The sequence below is a fragment of the Pseudonaja textilis genome, chromosome 6 (assembly GCF_049901715.1).
Source record: "Pseudonaja textilis isolate UNSWEBS1 chromosome 6, rPseTex1.2, whole genome shotgun sequence".
In the NCBI taxonomy this organism is placed as follows: Eukaryota; Metazoa; Chordata; class Lepidosauria; order Squamata; family Elapidae; genus Pseudonaja; species Pseudonaja textilis.
The window spans coordinates 24240621-24266527 of NC_141995.1; the positions used below are offsets into that span (position 1 = coordinate 24240621).

At 32.0% G+C, this 25907-nt stretch overlaps 1 protein-coding gene and 1 long non-coding RNA gene across 6 annotated transcripts in view; one reads left to right on the forward strand and one right to left on the reverse strand.

The window, feature by feature from the left end:
- TTC29 (tetratricopeptide repeat domain 29) overlaps nt 1-25907 on the forward strand; it is an 86026-nt gene that overhangs the window by 37128 nt on the left and 22991 nt on the right. For 4 of the 5 annotated variants that reach the window (XM_087936072.1, XM_087936076.1, XM_087936074.1 and 1 more), the window contains exons 8-10: nt 17692-17783; nt 21795-21918; nt 24202-24433. In XM_087936072.1, the coding sequence (XP_087792198.1) occupies nt 17692-17783; nt 21795-21918; nt 24202-24433 (448 nt within the window). The remainder of the gene's footprint in view (nt 1-17691; nt 17784-21794; nt 21919-24201; nt 24434-25907) is intronic. The other variant, XM_087936077.1, reaches the window with a different exon arrangement.
- Nucleotides 570-8416, reverse strand: LOC148125418 (uncharacterized). Its single transcript, XR_015744200.1, has 4 exons — nt 8106-8416; nt 7428-7465; nt 4020-4086; nt 570-1736 (listed from the first exon to the last, which is right to left on the reverse strand). It is a non-coding gene; the product is annotated as an uncharacterized LOC148125418 (long non-coding RNA).

Sequence of the window (25907 nt, forward strand, 5' to 3'; positions counted from 1 at the left end):
TAGGTCTTCCCAACTGACATCCCCAGAGATTCTATGTAGAAAACCCAGCAGGCTGGAAGGGGAGGATGGGAGTTCACAAGCAAACAGGGAGGTGGGTATGGAGATGTTAGGGCACTGTGATAGGAAATCTGTTTTTTTTTTAATAGTGCATGATTCATGCTTTAATTTTTATTATTTTATTGGTTACTGCTGTGAGCCACCCAAGGTTATTTTGTATAGAAGGTGTATATTAGATACTGTGTATATTGCATATATACATACATACACACACACACATATATATATATATATATATATATATATGTGTGTGTGTGTGTGTGTGTGTGTGTGTGTGTATGTATGTATGTATGTATGTATGTATGTATGTATGTATATGTATATGTATATGTATTTGTATATGTATATGTATATGTATGATTGGTCATATAAGTCTTTTAGCCGATATGTATTAAATTATATGATTGTACTATCCAAAGAAAATATGTAGTTATATGTACTTTCATGAAACACCAGGACAATAATGGTTTAAATCAAATTATTTAATGTAATGTAAAATCTGATAATTGGTTGAATGTGGAAGATAGCTATTATTCTAGACTATATTCAAAGAACTAAACCATAGACAGAAATGAAGCACATAATTGATCTGCTGATCTTTAAACCTATATAATTGGTCTAGAAACAAAATTGCAAGTATTGCTCTTTACCTACTTTGAATTTGCTTTCATAACATCAGTTGCTGAAGTGAGATTTGAATCTGAACTGCAACCGAGGAAAGGATGTTTAACGTTTTTTCCTTTGTGTAGCTTCTTCAGTGCTGTTCTCCCACAGCTGTTATTTCCTTTCAGAAAAGGAACAACTTTCCATTAATGATTAAATTCCTTACGGATAAATAAAAACATTGCAATCCAGATAAATAGGAGCAAAGTAGTTGTCTCTCTCCCATATTATGGTTCTGAAGAAGTTATCTTCTTCACTGCTATTTAAACTAAACACAAAGGTTAGTTCTATGCCTATAGTCAGGTCTTATTTGACTCTAACCACACTTGTAGGGTTCAACTCTTAAGTAATATATTTCATTCAGATAAATATTTGGTTTCTCTGTAGAATTGGTGTAATTCTTGTTGTTTCTATTATTTAAATAATAGCAGCATTGTCTTGAATGCTTTTTATAACATGAGATGAAGAAAGTTAGATGATAGATGAATTAAGCTAATATTAATAGCACAAAGCTTAGAAAGATTGGGAAAGTAATAAAAGAAGAGCAAATAATGATGCTAGGAAAAATTGGAGAACCCTTTGTAGAAGTGTTTTATAAAAAAGAAAGTGACATGATAAATTGAGAAAGAAAGCATCATGAGCAGGAAAAAGAGGACATACGGTAGCATAAAAGGCAGTTCCAGCTGAGCTTGAACTGAGCAGATAAAATAAGAAAAGAGGAAGAAATGAATGTCAATGGGTATTTGTTGAAAAATTCCCTGGCATGCCAAGGTAGGAAACATTGATATAAGAAAATATTTTGTCCTCAGATGGATATTTTGAGCTCAGATGGATAAGGAGAGCCGTTTTTTTTCTAGATTCTTGTAACATTTTCAATTTTATTCTCGATTTTTTTTACCTTTCCAAATATACTTCAGAGTTATTTTATTTAATTCATCAAATAATTTCTTTGGACTTCCAGACTGGAACTATACCATCAGGCAGCAGCTCTTACATGGTTAAAAGACTGGGTAAATCTGAAACACAGAAGGTTATTATTATTATTAGAAGGATACGATTTGCAATTAGGCTGGCAAGCTTTTCTTGGATACAGTGGAAACATAGCGCATAAATATTTTCAGAGGCATTATGTGAGGAATGCATTGCTTAACATATGGAAAAAAATTAAACCACAACAGTATATGGAAATACCAGTGATGGCACTTATATATCCAAATCTCATTAATTTGAAAAAAAAATGTACTCGATAAAGATATCTTAAATGAGAGGGGAGAATTTAAACCAGGGCAACAATTACAGGACCCAGGGGGTAATCTGGCTTGGTTGCCATATTTTCTGATGCAGTCAAGATATGAGAAAGATGTTAAAACATGGGGTGTAAATAAAGAACCTACAGCATTGGATAAAATTTTAATGGGGACAAATGAAAAATTGATTTAAAAAATATTATTTACTGAACTACAAAATGGAGGAAGAACTTGTCAAAGAAACGATGATTGCCTGGGCAAAAAACTTCAACTATAATGTAGAATTAGAGAATTGGCAAAAACGTTGGGACAGAAATTACAAAATAACTATGGCCTCAGCTTACAAAGAAAATCTCTGTAAGATGTTTTACAGGTGACATTTACCACCTGCAAGACTGGCGAAAATGTTCAGCAACCTATCTGCTAAATGTTGGAAATGCAACCAGGTTGCAGGCACCTATTACCATATGTGGTGGACATGCGATAAAGCAAGGAAATATTGGGAGAATATACATAAATGGCTGGAAATGATAACTGATCAAAACATTGAGTTTAAACCAGAAACGTTTCAGAGGATTTTGACAAAGCGATCACATATTTAGTGCTAAACATATTGATGGCAGCAAGGATTACATATGTTAAATACTGGAAAAATATGAATACTGCACTGGATGAGGTTATAATTAAGACAATTTGGGACTGTGCTGAAATGGATAGATTAACTTTAAAAATTAAAGACAACGATTCAGAATACTTTCGGACATGGAATAAATTCTATGAATGGATAGAGAAAAGAGGTAGAAATTAGAGAAAGTAAGATTATGAAGGTTTATATATATATATATATATATATATATATATATATATATATATATATATATATATATATATATATTGAAAGTAAAGAAATAGATAAATATAAATGTAGGAATTGATAAAAATGAAATTAACCTAACGTAAGAAGAAACCTAGATCAACTCTTTTGGTTATACTATTAGCACTGTTATTATACCATTACCATTGCTATTAGTTTGTATGTTGAGATTTATTACCAATGTATGTTGGTCATGTTTTATTTGTAAATAATGCTCTGCCAATGCACTGTTATTCAAAAATGTTTATGAATGAAAATTAATAATAATAATAACAACAACAACATGGGGTGCCACCTTAATGTGGTGGGGGGCTTAACTGCTCCAATGAAACTGAGAGCTCTGCTGGTGGTAGTGCAAACTACCAGCAGGTTCAACCATGCCAGAGAGGTCTTGGCGAGGAGCAGGACTGAGTGCACCCAACAACCCATGCAATAAATCATGGTGAAACACAACCAAACGAAGCCTATACCAGGTCAGTCATCACCTGGGTTAACAAGGGCTGTGTCGGGTGTTGGGGAACCTGGGCATCCATCGACAAGTGGGCTACAGGCCACGGGTCCCATAGCTGAGCAACCAGGGCATGGGCCTGCAGGGCTACTGGAAGCTGAACAACCTCAGAAGCGGAAGAAATATACTATGTCTGAATTCCAGAATGGCTAACAGAAATTTTCTGTCTAAATGTATGGCTGATGTACGACATTATTGTTTTGCCATTTTCATATAAGGAAGGCAAGAATGCAGCAAGATTTTCACCTTGGACTTCTTGGTTCACAATTTAAACTCTTAATCACTGCCTTATGCCAGATGGCAGCATATAATTTCTATTATGAAGATGCTGACACAGCTCTTACTTAACCTGCCTGTAGTGTACTTTGTGTAACTTAACTGATCACAGTGACTCCATGGTAAATCCTTATCAGTTAATGCAGACAATATTCCCTATATCATGCACTTTGTTTTTTTTGTAAATGCTTCCATATGCGTTTGTATTTGTTCTTGATTAGGTAACAAAATATTATGCACTACAGAATTCTGGATTCATGTCTTTGGTTAAAAAGATATGGTTTGGGAAATTTCAGAGAAAATATTATTTACTATAAATAATGTAATAATTATAGAAAAGAAATTAAACTGGAAGGATTTCCCACATTAAGTTTTAATCATTGTATGTTCATACCTACATATCTATTGTGCTGTTCCCTTTGGAGGTAAAGTGCAGGGAAAAAAGTAGTTAACGAAAATACCTGGAAGTGGGACATAGCAGAAAGAAAAAGAAATCTATCTTAGTTTTATATCAGTACCATTCTTCTTCATACTTTATTTTCCCGATAAGCCATCCTTGCTTTTATCATGTCCATACATTAATTCAAAATTCTCTTGTTATTTAAACTTCCCCTTCTTTTTGAGGGTATTATTAACTCCATCCAGCCATACCTTCCTCTTCTTTCGTATATTTATTTTGTAATTCTGTCTTCATTCATTTTATTTCTTCAAAGGACCTCAACATATTTCTTCCACGTAGGTCATTCACTATTCTATCCATATTTGTTGATCACTCACTCATTCTTCATCTATCTCTTTTTCTCTTACTATAGGCATACTTTCCAAGTGTGCTCTTTTCATTGTATTCAACTTTTATGTTTCTCCTGGTGTAGACAGTTGTCACTACCATATAATAAACTTCTCAATCTAATTCTTTATACTTCTTCAACAAATATTCATTCCTTGAAACAGATCACATACTACCCACTACGTTCTACTAACATTTGCATACTTAGAATTTCTCCATTTCCCCATCTTTAGAAAATGTTTTACCAACATATTTAATAATTTACTTTCTTGTATTTTTATTTTTGCTTACTTATGATTTGCAATAATCCATATCATTTTTCTTTTCAAACACAGCTCTTTGCTGCATTATACACTCTGTTTAACATTTTCTGCAAATCATCCATGCAGACATCCAGCATTATCAACATATGAAAGTATATGTGCATTCACATCTCAATTAACATACCTCTAATGTCATCACAAGCATTTCTTATACATTTGTTCATAAACACATTGAACAAGCAAGAAACATCATGCATTCTTGGCTTCTTTACTGATTTCTTTTTATTTAAATAATTTAATATGATCCTTCTTGTGGATATAGTGTCTTTAGAATAGAACATTTCACTATCATGAAAATCCAATTTATTATTTTACTAAGCACAAATCATGAACATTAATCCAAGTTGGTTTAAATCAAGTTTTAAGTTTATACCTAATCATCAGTAGTGACCAGTGCATACTATGTTAAATTTCGATTGTTTTCATCTCTGCTGAGCACAAATAAGCTTTACTGTCAAATTAGAAAGGATTGCTAAAATGTATCTGTCTGTTCTCGGTTTAATTGTCCCTTTATCCAAGGGAAGCTCAGATGCTTACAGAGTTCAAATCATTGCCTTCTGCTCCCAGGAGACTACTAGTTATCATTACTTGTAACTTACATACAATACAGCTACGAGTCTGTTTGCCACATGTTAATGTGTATTTCATCACTAGCTTCTGTAGCTTGCCAAAGGGTTTTGCCACACAGCGTGGGACTATTCAGAGATACACTTGGGGAGCTCAGCAGTTATTTTTCTGCTTTGCTTTGAATTTTCATCATCATTTTCCCTTTGTTCTGTGACCCAACTCAAGTAGCCTCCATCTGAGGGAATCTAATGGGAGCAGATTTTTCAGATAGCCACTGCCTCTGGATATTTTTGACTCTTTTTGTTATTTTTTTTTTTACTTTCTTCCCATAATGCAAACAGTAGAGAAAGAACATGCTCTACTCAGTCCCCCGAGTTTATGATACAGCTTATAAAACATCAAATATAAGCATTTTTATTTATTAAGTGAACCACTTATTATGGAATTGACTTTTTCCCCTAAGGTGTTAACATTAAATCATATGTTTATTCTTATTTTAATATAAATGAGTTTTAACTTTTGGCTGATGAAATATATAGCAAAGATAGGGGTTTCTTATGTGAGAATTCCAGTTAATTGATTTTGTTAAATAATTGTTGAAAGTAATGGATACTATTTGAGATACCTCTTTGTTTCTAAGATGTTGGGAAAAGTTGGCTATTTTTGTATAAATGTATGTTAATAAAGTTTAAGCTTTACCTTAGGCATGATTTGTTGTAGAGCAGGGGTGTCAAACTCGATTTCATTGAGGACTGCTTCAGGGTTGTGTTGACCTTAGGGGGCTGGAGTGGGCATGGCCAGCTCAATGTCATTTGTGTCAAGGGCGCCTATGGTGGCCCAAGTGTTCTGACAGAGAAAACAGGCTCCTGAGCTCTGTTTTCACTGGCAGAGGCACTATGGGCCAGTCCACTGTTTCCAGGCTGGCCCCGTGAGCCAGATCTAAACTGGATACAGCCCCTAGGCCTTGAGTTTGACGCCCCTGTTGTAGAGTGTTCTACATAACATAGCAATGAAAATGGCTCAGAAATTTCAATTTGGCAGAATGTGGAAGTCCAAAATTTAGTGCTGCCAAGGCACTTAAAATTTTCTGATGAGGTTCTGTTCAAAGACTATCCTGCAAGGAGAAATATACTGATTCTCATATGGTAGAAATCTTTACTAGGTGAGACAGATCCCTATTAAAACATTTTTTTAAATAAGCAACCCCTTTCTATTTTAGCCTTTAAAAATACACTTTCCCCTGGCTTTATATAATCATGTATTGCACTGTGTTTACTGATTGCATTCTAATTTGATATATTTAGATATTTTATGTAACTGTTATGAACCACTTTTGAAATTGATGTGAAGAAGTAGCATATACACTAATTAAACACTTGGTACTAAAGAGCTAATCTTGCTCTTTTGCACCACAGTTCTATTACATTTTCTCATTTTGTCCCTTCATGACAATCACAAAATTGTGGGTTCAGAAAACTCATATGATTTAGAACAAGAAATGCACTTAGAAATTCATATGTTCTAACAAACTAGTACAAGTAAAAGCAATAACTATGGATGAGTACTTAGACAGATCCATTGTATCGTAAAGGATTAAGAGGATATTGAAGTGATTAAGAGATGCATATCTATGCTCAATTTATTGTGACTGTCCAATTAAACTCATTAGAACATACTTTTAAGTAGATACATATAGGATTATGCTATGTATTAATCTGCTTATATTCATTTATTCCCTTGAGGCATTTGGCCTCAAATGTGTTCCTTATATTTGCATTTTTTTCTGACATAGTCATGCAGAACACAGTGTGGTCATGTATAATTTAACACAAGCAGTATTCAATTTATGGTTGTGCTTATATTATCACATGAACTTTTAAATTTCATCTTTTAACAGATGATAAATAAAAAAACAATATAGATACTTACATCAAAATCCAGTAAAATTCTTAAGTTTTTGTTCTGATCACAAACATGTTCATACTGTTTGAATTTCATGGTGGAAGTCCAGCAATTAATATTTGATGACGTATTTTCAGAATTTGTCTCTCAAACAATTAATTTGTTACAAATAAATTTAATACATAATTATAATCAATTAACTGATTAATCAATATATACTCACATAATTAATTGCAGATCCAATCAGAAATTGGTAATGAACTGTGGAATTAATTAAACCATCAGTATTTATAATAACAAAAGCTTTTATTATTGCAAATGGTAACACAGTAATTCAGTTTTCTGTAATACGAAATCAGATAGCAGCACTGAAGAAATATTGTCAACATGTGTAGAGGCACAGCATCTTATTATACATTTATATGTGAATATGTAGAGAATAAATTAAGCAATAAAATTATGTTTATATTTACATGCACTTCTAATAATGGATTCAGGCTGCACAAAATGGTTGAGAAATAGGAATTCTTTTTTCCCTATTTATAAACTGCACATTCAGTCAGTTGTATCTATAGTATGAGTTTCTTTTAGCCACTTACCCAATATAAAGTTGACGATACCTATAGTATTTAATGGTTTATTAAGTAAAAAGATATAAGTAAAAAACTTTGAGTATCGAAGTATGTCACAGACTGGAAGATTACATATAAATAAAAAAATAAGTTTGTTTTTTTACTAATGTAACAATTTGCACGTATGTTTCTTATTATTCCACATGCAGTTTATGTGAAAGGACATCATCCTCGCTACAAAGTGTACGGTATCAACATATTAATCCAATAAGACATTCCAGATATCTGGTACACATTATTGCTGATCAAAAGCATGCATTTCTACTTACTCAAATCTCCAGTCATCTTACATTTAGCTCATTGTTATTTTGTTTTCTCCATCCTTGAAGATTTTTCTTGTCCAAAAATGCCCTCTGTCTGCTTATGTTGTTTTTATGCAACACATCTTACTGAAGAATTCTGTCCTATAACCCTCATACATTCTACTGTCTTTGCATTGCTTTCAAGATTGTCACCGCTCAGTATTCAGTGCCATTCTGGCTTGTTTTGTCAATATCCATTTATATGTTGCTAGAATAGTAGCAACCATTACATCTGACCTCCCTGTTTCATCAATTATGGATAGATTATTGGATGTGAACATCTGCAAAAGCTCGCTGCTGAATTCACCTCCTGACGGGGATTAGATAAAGTATTAAACTGTTGTTTATTGTCAGGCCAAACATCTACTGAGAAGCCAGGGAATTCCAAGTCCAGCAGATTCCTATCAGCAAATACCAAAAATTGTTTACTATTGCTTCTACTTCCCATAAGATCTTTGGCATTTATTATTTACACTTATTACTAGTTGTTATAACATACTTGATAAAAGCTCTTGGCAGGTTAGCATTGTCACAGCTGCCAGAATAGAAGACATACATAAATTATGTTTGTTTTAAATATCCTCTACAGAATAGCAGACTGTCTTCAGACTATTGCACTGGTTATAACTTAAAATACATATTCCTCACATTTTTGAATTTGAAAAGAATTCAATTATATTGTTGTTTTTCACTTAGAAAAGTATGTGCCAGGGTTTGCTTTTATTTTAAAAAAATTAAATGATTTTGTCTGGAATATTAATATAAATAGGAAGACCCACCGATTGCCACACCAATCCTTATGAAGAAAAGGGTATGTACCCATCCAGAGAAGGAGTACATTCCACATCAGAAGTTTATTCCAAATAACATGGAAGATAGGATGGAACCTTTTGTGGCATTTGCCAAGAGATCAAGCTGAAATCTCAACTAAGTGATTAAGTCTCCTTTTGAGAAGCCTCCAGATAGATAATAATCAAATTACTACATTCCAGGCATGATACATAGAACGCAAGATCCTGAGTCGCATCTAACAAGGCAGCCTTACGCATGAATTTTGAACTTCGTCAAAAACAAAAAATTTAGCACCTTAAGAACCACATGTTCACATGTTTATCCGAGATTGGCTAGGAAACAAGGTGGCAATAGACTGTCACAACGGCAATACAGTAGAATCATGGTCTTATACCAAGCCATCCAGAACAAAAAGCAGCCCTTCAGGCCTTTGATAGGAATGGAACTTAATGGAATGGAGCAGCAGAACAGAACAGAACAGAACGGAAGGGAATAGAATGGAACAGAACAAAACAAAATAGATTTCTTTATTGGCCAAGTGTGATTGGACACAAGGAATTTCTCTCTGGGACATAAGTTCTCAGTGTACATACAAACAAAAAAATAATATAATCATAAGATACAAATAGAAGATAGTAGGAAAGATGAGAAAATAACCACAATAAGAAATAAACTTACAATCATAGCACTTCTCCAACAATAAATAAGTTTGCATCATTCCATTAAAGTCATCTAAGCATTTCATACATAGGTAACAGTAAATTCATTAATAGAAGTTGTAATATGACATGTTTATGTAACAAAACAAGATAGCAGAATTTTGAAGTGGTAGAATGACCTGAACTATGAATGCACAAAATGGAAAATGAATTTTGAGTTTGTAACCAAATACTGAGACTAAAAAGTTGCATCAAACTGGTTTGAATTGGTTACAGTTCAACCAAAAAATGCCAGGCTTATTTGGGCATCCCAAGTTCTGTCACAATTTTAAATTTCAAACATTTGTTTCATCCAAAACTGAGAACTCACAAGAAGTTTCTACAGTTACAAAAATTCAAATAACCACTACTTTTAATAGTGGAATATTTTAGCTTCCTTATTAGTACAAGAGTTACTAGCAGTTACTAGCTAACATTGTTGCTCTTTCAAAAAAAAAAAAAGATGTGCTACCTATCATGAATAGAATATTAGACTTTAAAATTCTAGACTGTCAACAATTCCATAACTAAAAACTCACAAACAAAAAGATTCAATTTTTTAACATTCTGAGATGGCATTTTTTTAAAAAAATTGAGATGAGCACATAGAGAAACTTCATGTATGTCACATTAACATATATTGCATATTCTAGGAAGTGCATATCTTTATATCATAAATGATTAAGCAGAAAGTAGAGGTGTGAATGCATCTATAAAAATCCTTGCTTTGAGAGGGTGCATATCTTTCTACATGACTTCATCTCATTGTATTTATAGCCTGTTAATAAACTTAACACTTATTTCTCTCCTTAGATCAAGCTTGTGTAGTACAGGCTTAATATTGGATTAAGAGTCGGTAGATCAAGGGTCGTAATTTCACCAAATCACTGGTTTCACAGTAGAACATTGACTCATATTGCACTATACCACAAAGTGGTTACATTTTTGAAGCTTAGTGTGTTGCGGATAAAGAGATTCTCTACAGAAATATATTTTGTGTATATTTTATCTTATGATGTCTGTTAGAAAATTAGACAGATGCAATGGTATAATATTTTACTTATAATATATATACCCACATTTTAAATTTTCCAGATACCAATAATTAAAAACATGACCTTTCTACATCTGTGAACAAAGATCTGATTCTGTTCATACCTGTTCAAAGTAAAATTCTATTTTTTACCTTTAATTTAAATTAACAGTTGATTCAAATATTACTATGCTATATAACTATACTATGTTCCTTCTCCAAAAGTAGAACCTAAGTTAAATAAGGTAAATAAGGTATAAATAAGGTATGGGCACAGAACTATGTGATATAGTTTCAAATATTTCAAATATATTGAGCATTATGCACCCAGTAATGTTTCATTTAGTATATTGTAAAGTAGTTGAAAAGATATCATTTGAATGGTTAATTTTAAAAATATTTGTATTTATTTAAAAGATTTATATGACCTCCCGTTTTAAGCAACTCTGAACAGCCACAATTCGTTATGTTTTCTTGTATAACTAAACAAATGTTTGTTTGTTTATTTCTCACCTTTGTTACATTTATTAATAAGTAAAGGATGAGAACATATCTACAACACATCTTCCTTCTCCTATTTTCCCATGACAGTAACTCTGTGAAGTGAGCTGAGAGAGAATGACTGACCCAAAGTCACACAGATGGTTTTTATGGCTAAGGTGGGACTAGCACTCAAGTCTCCCACTTTCTAGTCTAGTGCCTTAACCACTATACCAAAATGGCTCTCAAGTGTTAAGATACACCGTATCAAAGTAAGTATAGTTCAGGCTTATGAAGTAGAAGGTGCACCATATTTAACTCCTCTATTTATACCTGGTTGTGAATACCCAGTTACAGGTCTATATTACAAATGCAAATTCAATTTTTTTCAGTAAAAAGTTTGTCAAAGTAACAAGGGTTTTAAATCAACTTAAAGAGGATATCTAGATAGAAGCAACTGTAGCTAAACCAAGCTCACAAATTTGGTTTCAAAACTATGGGTTTGTTGGAGACAGCTGAAGAGTATATGAATTCTACAGATTTGGAGTTAACAGAATTGATAAATGATGAACTCAACTTTCTTAAGAAGATTCATGGTGATGTGACTTACTATATATCTAAGTGGAAAACAATTTGGACTGGACTTTTGTGGGGAAATGTAGCAACAATAGAAGTTTATGATTTTGGGGAATAAGATACAATTATTTTTGTAAAATTTTTGGAATTTGTATTTTACCTTAATTTTCCAAATAAAATAAAAAAATTATTTAAGACAAATTGTCAGAATCCATGAACATCATAAGATTATAGGCTTCAACATAAAAAATGTTGGTGTTTATGTAAAGCCAGATAATACACTGCTGTGGAAATTCTTACTTTATAATTAAAAATCTAAAACTCATCTTTTAATTTAGTTTGGATATGAAATTGGATAAATTCCCAGTGTAATTTTCTGTGCCAGAGAGGGTGGATAGGTGTAATATATAATGTAATTATTTGGATATGTATCTATACGTATATATACTTTGCCTTCCCAAAACAGTACAATTGTTTTTAAACTGTATTAATTAGGTGAGTATAAACAGCTTATATAAAATTTTAAGGCAAAGTAAGGTAAAATTATGAGGCAAAATCTTAGGCCCGAGATCTTAATTGGGAGTGACTTACCAAGAAAGAAATCTCAGATTGTGAATAGATTGATAAAAGCGTCAGTTTTTGTTCAGCTGCTGTGAAAAAGATGGATTCCATGCTAACAATTGAAAACGTCACAAATAATGAAGTGGTCAAACGTGGAACACCTTACATAGATTTGGCCACTTTACTTCTAAAAGGATGCAATAAAATTTAAAAGAGTGGGGAAATGTTGGCCAAAAATGAAGAAAAGCATATTGGGAGAAGGAGTGATCTTCATTCAAACAAATGTTTTCTACACAGGTTTCTACACCATCTGCCAAGGATGTTTTAATTTCTGTACACATAACAAAGGGTTGAACTTAATGGGCTGAATGACCTCTTTCAAAATTAAGACATAAATAATCTTGAAGGTCTGTTTGAACATTATTCAGTTTATACAAATGAATCAAGCACAATGTGTATGAAAGATATCGGAACTCCTTGGCTATGTATCTCATACTAAAACCAGGGATGAGCAAATGAAGCTAAATAGTGAAAGAATGAGGACTTATCAAATATTTCTTCTTTCCATAATGTATAGTAATTAAATTACAGAACATAACTACAAGATTACTCAAACTTTTGAGGAAAGGGTTGCTAACCATTTTACTATATTTACCTCAGGTCACAGGTAGTATGAGAGAGAGTTGAAAACTATTTTAGAAACTATTTTCAAAATAGTCAAAAACAGGCATTCATAAAGATGTCATAAAATATTCTTTAAAGTAGAAGACAAATAGTATACAGAATGTGTGTCTCTGTGTATTTGTGGATTGCAGCTGGCAATTTCTACATTGGTTTTTATATAACGGGAAATTCAAGGTTGGTGTAGTCAGATTTATGGATATTGATAAAAAAAAGAATGTTATCCTATGTTATCTGTAAGACAAAGCCCATAGCTCCAATGTTGGGTTGAAGCTGACCTCCATTTTGAAGTCTGACCTCTGGAAATACATATTTAATGCTAAGACAACATAAATACAATTTACACCTACTATTGGATTACAGTATTTCAAACATTTTTTTCAGTGCTTTTTGTATCACCTCTGTCTGTACTAGATTTTTATTTTATTTTATTCAATATTTTTTATAATTTCTTCACAAGTTGTATACTTCCACTGTAGCTTTCACTCTAGAAGACAGATGAGCTGACATTTATGTATAAGGACTTGAATTCATTTTATTTTAATCTACAGACTTCCATTAACGGTGTAAAATTAAATAACCTAGTATTACAATGAAGAGGGAAATCATACCTGAAAATTGAATGCTGAGATTTGATTGATAATATATGCATCCATTTTTCATCTCGGCATATTCTTAATCAGATGGAAGTTGATATTTATTACATTAGATCCATCATATGTGTGTGTGTGTGTGTGTGTGTGTGTGTGTGTGTGTGTGTATTTGTTATATATATATATATATATATATATATATATATATATATATATATATATATATATATATATATATATATATATATTGTATTCAGCTTTGTTCGGGTATTTTCCAACGTTCGGGTATTTGACGTGGGAAAATACCAGAACAAAGCTGAATACCATACATATAAATACTCGCGAAAACTTAAGAAAACATACACACACACATATATATATATTCCACAGAGAGAGAGCATATTCTAGATACCATAATGTAATTCTCTTGCCTCATATTTTCATCAGCAAAACTAACCATCTGAAAAATTTCTTTGCAAATACAATGTGGGAATGTTGTTGCCCTTTGTACAAAATCTGTACCCTACTGCCTTGCAAAGATAATTCTATTCTTGCAAGGATAATTCTGTTATTTCAAAATATCCTGACACATTCTTGCAAAGGTCATCCTAAGAGGAGGAATGATTCAAGGGAAAAGAATCATAAAATTAGGGGAGAAATGTATGCACTATACAACATTAACTCAGGAATAATTATTACACTTATAGTTAAATAATTTAAATATGAATAGTGATTACTGCACAAGAAAATTTGAAAAAATTTTGTTACAAATTTAGGAAAACTTTAGATTTGCATTAGGATTTTTTTATTGCACATATAACTAAAATACAGATCCATGGAAAAAGAAAATCGTTAGATTTAGATTTTTTTTTCTAAACTTGAATAAAATTTGCAACGGCTTTTATTCTTTTTCACTTTTGACAGAGATAATAAAATAAGTTTAAATAGACAATTATTACTTATCATTTTCTTTAAACTTATTAACAGTACTAATTGTCACTCCAAACCACGCTAATCCAGACTAATTATAAGATACAAATAAAAAATATCCTACATTTTTTTTATTTTTTTTAAATGTACCGAGGATATTTTAAGATTATATTGTACATGCCAAGAAGGGTGAATAATGTGCTTTTTATATATATTATAAAGAGAGTATATGTTCTAAGATGGGTTAGAATCTAACATATTTGTGCCTAAACAGTCACAAAACACTAAGGTAAAAAATATGTTTTTCTTCTTGTATCTATTTACCAAAATAAATATACATATATTTAAATATTTTTTTAGTTGGTTTTAGCAAATGGTAATGTAAAAAATGGTGCATTGTCTTGCCATAGTTTCTTATCTCTGGTCTAGCAGAATATCTCTGTTGACCAAATTGATTCTCAAATGCTCCAGTGCAGGGGTTCCCAACTGGGGGCACTCACATCCCCTGGGGGCATGAGACAATATTTCAGGGGGTGCAAAAATTTGGGTCTAGAAGTTTCAAACTAATAGTGTATATGCATAATTAAATGTGTATAATTATTTATTTTTCTAAGGGGTGTGAGAAGCATTCTAGGGGTGTAGGGTCTAGAAAAGGTTGGAAACCTCCAGTGGGCACGATGGAAATTTAGGGCTGTCCAAATAACCCATTCTTCTCTTGTTATGTCATGAAGCTAATATTTCAGGGTAGTGCCTATACCACCCTTTTGCTACATTTATTAGGTCTTCTGTAGCAGAAGTAAGTTTGGCTTTTAATGCTTTTCACTCCATAAAAAGGGCTTTTGAATTATCTCAAGTGTCTCCATTTGGCAATACAGTTATACAAAAGATGTCCAATTGTATAACTGCCTTTTAGTCTCACACTGTCTCATTCTGGTTTTCTAAATATTCCAGGATAAATACAGAATGTCTAGGTAGTCCTTGACTTACCACAGTTAATTTAGTGACTGTTCGAAGTTACAATGGCACTGAAAAATGTGACTTACAACCATTGCAGCATCCCCATGATCACATGATCAAAGTTCAGACAGTTGGCAACTAACTCATATTTATGACGGTTGCAATGTCCCAGGGTCATTTGATCACCTTTTGAGACCTTCTTACAAGCAAAGTCAATGGGGGAGCCAGATTCAGTTAACAGCTTATTAACTTAACGACTACAGTGATTCACTTGACAACTATGGCAAGAAAAGTTGTAAAATGGGCAAAATTCATTTAACAACTGTCTCACTTAGCAACAGAAATTTTGGGCTCAATTGTGTTCTTAATTCGAGGACTACCTGTATTAGTTTCAATGGGCATCAAATAATCTATGAAAACTCAGTGGTAGCAGGTCAATTTAATATGAAAGTGGCCTTAGGAACAGTAGAACAATACAGCTAGGAGAAGCTGTATAATAAATGAATGCTTCAAAGATTATTAGACACTTCAGTCACAGCAGTTATTTATTCATTTATTAATATAATTTCTATGCTGCCCTGAATTCACAATTGGACTATATGCAATAATCATTCACAATTAAGATTTTACTATCAACAGATCAGACTATTTTGAGATGTCAATTTCATGTGTATTTTTTAATAAATCTGACCTGCAGTTACTATAGTACTCTATAGTAAAGGAATATTAGAAAAAACAGTCTGCTTATTGAGTATTATAATGTATTCTGGATACCGTTTATACTAAATGTAGAACAAAATGTCACTTTGCATATACGTTGGGAAGTATCAATCAAATCTATATAATGTGAGATCCAGAAGAGTATGTTGAAATATTTCTAATTCTTATCTACATTTTGGGAAACAAATCTTTTTGTTGGTTGAGTGTTTCAAACTGGCCATGCTATATATTAACATGAACCCCACTGCACAGACAGGTTATGTATATTATTTTTAATCATGGCTTGTTTAGTAAATAAATACTTCTTGTTGTTATTAGTTGTGAAGTCGTGTTTGACCCATCATGACCCCATGGACAAAGTTCCTCCAGGACTTCCTAGCTTCTACTATCTTCCGGAGTCCATTTAAGCTCATGCCTACTGCTTCAGTGACTTCATCCAGCCACCTCATTCTTTGTCGTCCCCTTCTAATAAATAAATAGTATTTATGTTATAAATTAGTATAGCTATAAATTAGAAACTAAAGAAACTCTTCACATTATATGCGAATCTAAAACAAAACAAACTATAATATGACTTAACATGTTCTGTGAACCCAATCAAACAGGTTTACAGTGAAAGTTGCAAATATTATTCCAAGTGACCTGACTGAAATCCACTTTAGCTTCTGCAGTGTTTATAGAAAAATCTGAATGATTTATCCATAGTTCTAATTGAGTTTACTTTGGCTGATGGTGTTTATGGTTCATTCAGAGTACACCTGTTCATCCAGTCAGGCTTTATAGTTTGCCCACTGTAGTCTTTTTAATCTCCTATTCCCCATTAAACTTGGAAACTGACATTCACTAATCTTTTATTAAAAATTTGCAAAAAAGGATTTCCATAGATAGTCTTTGGAGACTTGTGTAATAGATTGGATCAAAGTACCATGAGAAGTAGAAGAAAACTTGAAATGTCATTATATATACACATTTTGCTACTGCTCATTCAAATGCATGATTTGAAAAAGTAGGCCATAGAGATGATAGCAGTGTTTTAGTTGAATTAAGATAATATGTTTCACTACAGCAACTTTGCTTATAAAAGAGGTGATACTAATTGACTGATTCCAAAATTAACAAAACACTTAGGTAGAGAAGTATATGTCGTATATTCTGGATAGAACAACTTGTTTCAATTCTATTTTTCTTTAAATTATGTACAACGTATTGCAACTGGTTATTTTGGATATAATTTGAAAACTTCTAACTGTAACTGTTGAAGCAGCACTGCATATATGGACAAAGATGATATACATGTAGGAGCCTAGTAAGAACAACCACTGAAGTATATAACTTGCTTATTAATCAGTAGCCATTTGTTAACTTCCCTATAGGCTAGTTAGTTATGTTTATGCATGATGTTTAGATTGAAATTAAACCATTATAATAAAATCCTTAAATGAATATTCCAAATATTAAAAACCAAGCTATCTATACGTATCCCTCGATGTGATATCAAAGCAGAAATAACTGTTTTATCTTTTCTTTTCCAGAAGTTAAATATTTATGTGAAAATATCCACACATCTAGAAGATTATGCTGGACTAGGGAGAGCATATCAAACAATAGCTCGGGTACTTTTAAGGTAAGTTGACATATTCTTGTCTTGCTATTATTTTAATTTAATTAAGCTTTGGAAACGGTTAAGACATTCTTATTTTGAATGGCTGGCAGGCTATATTTCACTTAGACATTTTAATTGTGAGCCTCTAAAATTAAGTTATCTTATGATTTCTTTATACATAATATTATTTTGCAGTATTAAAGAGAATTGAAAGTTACATCATTTGTGCCACTCAGAAAGCTTAAGCTGCAAGTGAAAAACAGAATATCCTGCCATATCTTGCAGATTAAACAATACAAAAAATTATGTCATGCTTCTATGAACATGTTATGATGTAATATTTCCAAAATCATTCTTTGAAAAACTTACATTTTATTTTTCTACCTTAACTTTTTAAAGCAAAAATTAAATAGTTTTATGTTATTCATAGAACTGAAAAAAATAGCTAGGAAGCCTCAAAATCTGTAAACAAGCATAGTAATTCTTAAAATCCCAGGATGTTTTCAGCTATATTGTAGTTTTAAATGTGGGCTTTTAGTCAAGAAATGCCTACATTGGATTTACAGGTTATATAGTACTCTGATAAGCAATGGGCTTAGTCCACAGAAAAGTGGTCTTCAGTAAGGTGCAGAGGTGGTATTAAATGATTAGAGCACAAACATTTGGTAGGATTAGCAATCTATTGTTGGTATCTAACTTTAGAAATATAAAATCCAGCTATTAGGCTGTGATCTTTAATAACAACATCATCAATAAACAGGATTTCTCCTTATGTGAAAAACAGAAAACTGATCTATTAGGAGCTCTTTCCACCTCAATGGAAGCTATGTGCCCTATCTTTTTGAGGGTTGCTTCCCATTTGGCAGGAAGGAAGCAGTGATACCCAGAAATACAAAGGGAAACTAGGGGTGGCAGTTCTGCTAAATCTTTGGTTTGGGAATAATTGAATCATTCAGAACCATTTGCTGATTAGACAATACTAATCATTCTCCCAGAAAAAGCTGGCTGAAATGGTGCAAATCTTCAGCAATGAACTCTGTAAAGGTTCAGTGGACAGGTTCCTCTGGGACTCTGTAGACTTCTCAGAGCCTTTAATTATGAGTTAATTTTTGGCTGCATAACTACAATTATTTTATGCTGCACAATCTAAAAAAAATCTGTTATGTGCCATTAATATGCTGTGACTATTTTATTACACTTTCACAGAATTAATTTTTAAGGTGGGTGATACAATGATAATTGTTATTATCATTTAAATTGTCAAAAAAAAACCACCACCCTGTTTTCTCTCTTTTATTGCTTCCTTTTATTTTTAATTCATACCTGTTTATCCTCAGACTTAATTGTGAAACTGCATGATTCATTTAAGAGCATTACACAAGCCCTATTGAAATAAATGAAGTTGGTACAGAATGTTATAATTGCACATAGTGTATATATTTGTGTGAATTAAACATCTTTTAAATTATGGAGATCTAGGTTTGAAATTACAGCAGATGCCCAGATGCCGATGCAACTTATGTTTCAACAGAGAGACTCAATTTTTTAGAATATAACATCTCAAACTGAACTGAATTTTATAATTCAAGTCCCATAAGATTCTTTATGAAAGGATCTAGGATTTAATTATATAGTTCTACTGGGGTTTTTGTTGTTGTTGTTGTTGTTTCTGCAAGCTTTCCCCGCTTCCAAGATTTTGGGATACTATTGCAAATGCAATAGTTCAAAAATATAGAAATTTCCAGGGTCCAAATGTTTGAGTAATACTGATTTGTGAAGTATAAACTTCTGATTTATTATATTAAATTAATTTAATAAATTTATTAAAGTGGTAAAATAGGATGTTCAATGACTAAACTGGATTCAATAGGTTTTTTTTCAGGTTTTTCATAAATATTGGTTGGATTGTAAAACTGTTTCATATTAATGCTTCATAGGGTGTGGCATTTATATTAAAAATTAATTCATAATACTCCAGGAATACTATATTTTGCTTAATTATAAATTAATGTGTATAAAAAGATGGTCCGTCTTAGCAATATAAAGAGGTCACACAGAAGAACTTTCTACACTAATCTAGTCTCATTATAAAAGCATATATTGTGTTTCTTAACATATTTCAAATGTTTTTTTAAGTACTGTTTATCCTCAAAATGTACAATTATTTCTAATCACAGTATCATGATGCTGACAAGGTAGATAGATAGACAGACATAGATATAGATAGATATTTCTTATGGCAAATAACACTCATTGCAGAAGTAAAACTCTGTAGAAGCATATTTCCTTTTGATTATTATTCTCATTAATTCCTTTCCCTCTTTTTATTTTCCATTTGCTTTATTGTAATTGAATGGTCTAATAGCATCCTTATTTTTAATAAATGAAATGTGGAATCTAACTGGGCAATCTTAAAAACTATCCAAATATCCTCAAAAGCATTTCTATTAATTCATTGCATTAAAAAAAACTTTTATTCATTTTCTCCTGTCACTGGTTCCATTTGACTTATTACTTTCAGCTTCTAATCCACAAACATGGTGGCACAATCAACAACCCCCTTGGTAGCTGTTTCATCTCTGTTCTATTTGATTTCTTCACTCTGAGTAAATGATTAAGATTTCATGCATTGGTTCAACCAAAATCTATGTTCACTCAACCACATCCTTTATTGATTACTTCTACAGCAAACAGTAGGCCAAGTGTGATATACATAATTGGACAGTTGTCAGGGGATGTGGGTGTTAACAGTCCTGTTTTCCCAGCTGGAAACTGAAATCACCTTGATACACAAATATTCTGCACAGTTTCATTCTCATTCTTTGGACCGAAGAGTACTTTCCTCAGAATATATGTTTTTAACTCTCTAAGGCCTGGTTGAATGAATCTAGTGATTATACCATATAATATGTTGTTCAAGTTGCACCTGTGCACTGCATATAGAAAACTAGAAAAACTGGAATTAATATTTGTATAACATTTTAACCTTGTTCTTTAACTTCTATGAATCAGTTCAATTCTTCTGTGTGGAAATGTTTGATTTCTTCCTCTTTGAAAGAAAAAATAGCTTTCAAAACATGGCTCTTCTTTAAACTTTAGAAACCCTTTGACATGCAGTAAATGTTTGCAATGCATTTTATATCCTCATAATATATGATGGCCTTTTTCTTTCCAAAATGTAATAAAATAATATCAAATCAATACATTTTATTGCAAAATTTTAATCTCATATAATTTTTAAGCTACAGTTCAAAAATATAAATTAGTAGAATTTACTTTTGGTTATATATTATATCTATAACTAAGTTAGCTATTGCATTAGTTTGCTTCACCTTAACAGGTGAACATATTAAAAAACAGTGTTAGAATCTCGTATAGACCTGTTTTCATGCAAAATTTAAGCATTATATATTTTTACTTTTGTATCTACTGTTTTTCTCCTATATTTTAAATGAAAAAATTCAATTTGCAATCTATTTGCGATTACAAATAGATACTATTTGTCATATTATTTTTACATTACTGTAGAAGTTGTGGTTTATTTGTAGCTTCATATGTTATCATTTGAACCACTGCATTAGGCACTCTGACTCAAGGCAAGTATTTAAATCATGTTTATTTACAAACAGGTTTGGCTACATTGCAAGACAGATGGGAGAAGTGCTGTTAATATAGCTTTCTTTATTAAAAACGTGCAAAAATCTTATCAGTGTTCGTTTTCAAACATTAAGTTTTGATTTGGGAATGAACTCTGGATAGTTTTTTTTAAACTGATTATTGGAGATTATGCATTACAAGTCAGTGTATCGGTGGTAGGTAGTATAAGATTATCAATTAAAAAGCAGTCATTATATCTTGAAATAATCTATCCCATAGTAGTTGCTGCAGTTCATCATTTTTTTCTGTATTGGACTTGTACTTACATTCTATAACTTTTAAAAACAAGGTTACATACACAGATTGCTTGGTGGATCTTCAGTTATATTCTTATCTAATATAATGACTTTCTTCAATAAATATCTTTATCCTCAGTCAGGGAAAAAAAGATGAAGCTATTAGGTACTTGGAAATGTTCATGGACATTGCCAAGAATGTTCAACAGAGCCAGAGTCTTGTGGATGCATATACATTCCTTGGAAACATTTACAATGAAAGTGTAAGTATTAATTTAATAACATATCATATATACTATTTCATCAGTCAGAAACAACATTAATATATATGTGATGTTAAAACATTTTGTCACCATATATCTGCAATCTCAATATATTGTTGCTGAATTTTCTGGTTTTTTTTTACTGCATTGTAATAATAACAAATCCTAGATATTGCACATTTTTACATATTTCAGTTTTTATGACATTTGATTAAAAATTGGCTCAATATTTAAAAGTGTACTATTAAGTTAGGCATTTCAGATAACAGTTTCTAGTTCCAGCAAAGTGGTGAACAGTGTGTGCAGTATATCACAATTGTTGCTTTAGGCTGATATTATGTGTATGTGTGTTAATTAAGACTGAATTTGCCTCAGTAACTTTTGGCTCTAGAGTGATTTGTTCTAGTTCAGGTTATTCTATCTTATTATACTGCTGCCAAGAGTTGTTTGGCAGCTTTAATTTGTGCAGAGCAAAGCTCTCATGACATAAGCATTGGAGATAAATTCAGAAATTTCTGTACCAGTTTCCAATTAGCAACTGTATTATTTTGTCAAATAAAAAAGGAGGAGGGAGGAGAGAGGAAAAGCAACAAAACAAAAAAGGGAATAAATAAAACAAATTCAGGTTGAGGATTTGTGTCAATACTGAGAACATTCATATTCAGTATATTTATCCAAAACAATACAGATCACAGTAATCTATTAGAAGACTTATGTTGACAAAATAACAAAATTTGACCTAGATTACACATATTTTTCCAAACATATTTTTGTTACATTAATTGTTTAATTAAGGCAGTTTCAAATGTTTTTCAGTTCCCTGATCCAGTGAAATAGCTATTTTGGTCATCCAATGTTTTTCAATTATATGAACTGAAGGAAATTCTTTAAAAATTCTACATTTGCCTATGTGCATCAGAACTATAGATATTAAAGGGTTTATTATGAAGGATTGTTGAACAATTTTTGAATTTTTTTTAGTCAAAAGTGTTGACTAAAAACATTGCCACAAAACTTCTAGGTTGGTTCTCGTCACACTGTATGTACACTTATGGAAGATAGCTTGATGTTTTTATGTTTTGTTTGTTTATGTTTGTTTTTAAAAACCAATAACATTTTAAAAAAAACTTCTAGGTTGGTTCTCTCCTTAATTAGTTTCCATCCATTGTCCTGCCTTCAGATGCTTTGGAGAAGAGATTGACCCCTCTTCCTTGTGGCAGCCCCTCAACTATTAGATCACTGCTATCATATCACCCTCTAGTCCTTCTTTTCATTAAACTAGACATACCCAATTCCTGCAACCGGTTCTTCATATATTTTAGCCTCCAGTCCCCGAATCATGTTGCTCTTCTCTGCACTCTTTCTAGAGTCTCAACATTTCTTTATATTGTGGCGACCAAAATTGGATGCAATATTCCAAGTGTGATCTTACCAAAGCATTCTAAAGTGGTATATAGTGGGAGAGTGCTGAGAGAGATTATCTTATCTGTGTTTTATTGTGAGACTAAAATAAGCATGAGATTTACTATCCAGAATATAAACATTTTGGTTCCCACAGGCTTTTTCCATTTGAAATTACTTATACTGTTGTGTTTAATTGCTGGCTTGAATAGTAATTTGACTTGATAATGTTTTATTTATTGTAATTTTACTCTTTTATATTTTATATTAATAATACTTGAACTGTTTGATTAAAGATCATATAAAGTGTATTCTATATTCATTCTACTTTGTTATATTACATATAAATATAAATAAAATTATGTAGGAATAGATTTATTTATTCAAATTAGAGTTAATAATTTTTTAAGGAGTTTGGGGCAATATACTGTGTATGTTTCTTGTCTTTCCTTATGCATTATAGTCTTTTAGCAAATCTTGACATAGGTTGGATGGAATTAGTCTAAGCCAACACTGATCAATTGAGATTTGAACCAAGTTCTCCACTCATGGCCAGCACTCTAACTTCTATTAAGAGCATTCTTTTCTCTTCTCCCCTCTCCTCTTGCCTTCCCTCTTCTCCTCCTCTCTTCCTCCCCTCCTTTCCTCTGCCTTTCCCATCCCATTCCGTCCCATCCCATTCTTTTCTAAAGATCACGTGACATTGAAATGACACCTTTAATCCCATTCCTGGACAATAATGATGACATTTACTCCAGTTTTAATTTAATATTTCTTTTCTCACCCTCCAACCATTGCAATTATTTATTGGAATCATTGTAGAAATAGTTTGGAAGCTGCAGGTGAAAATTTGGAATGTTGAAGTATATTTCTTTTTTCTAGGGGAATTACAGCAAGGCCTCTGAATATTTCAGTCAGGCTTTTGAAGCAGCAAATGCTCTCTCCGATTTGGCCCTCATGAACGAAATAAAGGTATATTGTGGCATTGGAAAAGCTCATAGCTTGATGTTGAAAATTAACACTCATATAGAAGCTGCAGATCCCATCAACCTTAAGTGCCTGCTGGACTGGAAGGAAAATAGAAGTGACACGTGCAATAACCCTTTTACAGTGGGTAAGATACACATTATGAAATGCATTAGCATTGCATTGTCCTTAAGGTTAAGGGTAGGGTTTTTTGCATAGTTTTATTAAATTACTTGAGTTAAACTAATTGATATATTCATGTCTCTATGGAGGTAGGATATACTACTAGTTTGTATCTTTTAATTAAGCATTCTTTAATAAAATAGTAGGCTACCATTTTCAGCTTAAAGTTCCTGATATTGGCTCATTTTTACTCAAAAAATTTAAATTGATAAATTGGACAATATTAAATAATAATTTTTGATAATCAAAAATTAATTTTAAAACATTGTAATTTTAAATCTAGAAAAATTAACTAAAATTATTAAATGATATATTGGAAGGAAATAACAAATTCATTAAAACTTACTGCGATCCTTCAATACAGTAGTTTTAATACAGTACAATGCAGTACAGGTAGTCCTTGACTTAAGACCACAATTGAGCCCCAAATTTATGTTGCTAAGTGAGAAATTTGTTAAGTGAATTTTGCCCCATTTTATGACTTTTCTTGCCACATTTGTTAACTGAATCACTGCAGTTGTTAAATTAGTAACAGAGTTCTTAGTGAATCTGGTTTCCCCATTGACTTTGCTTGTCAGAAGTTTGCAAAAGGGGATCATATGACATAAGGGTACTACAACCATTATAAATGTGAGTCAGTTGTCAGGCATCCGAATATAAATTACGTGATTGTGGGGATGCTGTAATGGTCATAAGCGTGAAAAGTAGTCATAAGTCATTTTTTCCAGTATTGTTTTAACTTCAAATGGTCAATAAATGAACTATTGTAAGTTGAGCACTATCTGTACATTATTTTCAATACAATACATATTTTTGATTGTTTAATGTAGTTTACAATTAAAACAACTCTGGCATTCATGGATTTGCAGCATCATATTGGAAGAAAGAAATAATTAAAAAGTTATCTCATCAGTTTTTGAAAAAAGAGAAAGTAGCATTGTTCTCCTGTATGCTAGAACCTAATATAGGATATTCGGCATGATATGCTGGAAATATTTTCTAGAAATTAGAATGAGGCTACCTTCTCACTAGCCTAAAATTATTTTTTATTTTATTGTTATTTTTTAGATATTTTTATCCCAACTTTATTATTTTATAAATAACACGAGGAGGAAAACTTACATACTACTTCTTCCTCCTCCTATTTTCCCCACAGCAATAACCCTGTGAGGTGGGCTGAGCTGAGAGAGAGTGACTGACCCAAAGTCACCAAGCCAGAGCGGTGGTGGTGCAATGGTTAGACTGCAGTACTGCAGGCTACTTCTGCTGGCTTCCAGCAGGATTTTTTTCACACACTGTTGTAATTAAAATGACAGTAAAATGTGTTGCAGATAAATTAACTGCTTTTTGATTTGCTTAATTGTTACATATACTTGGATTACCCATGTTTTTCTGATTTCCAAATACTATGAAACAACCAACCCAACTTGGACTTGACA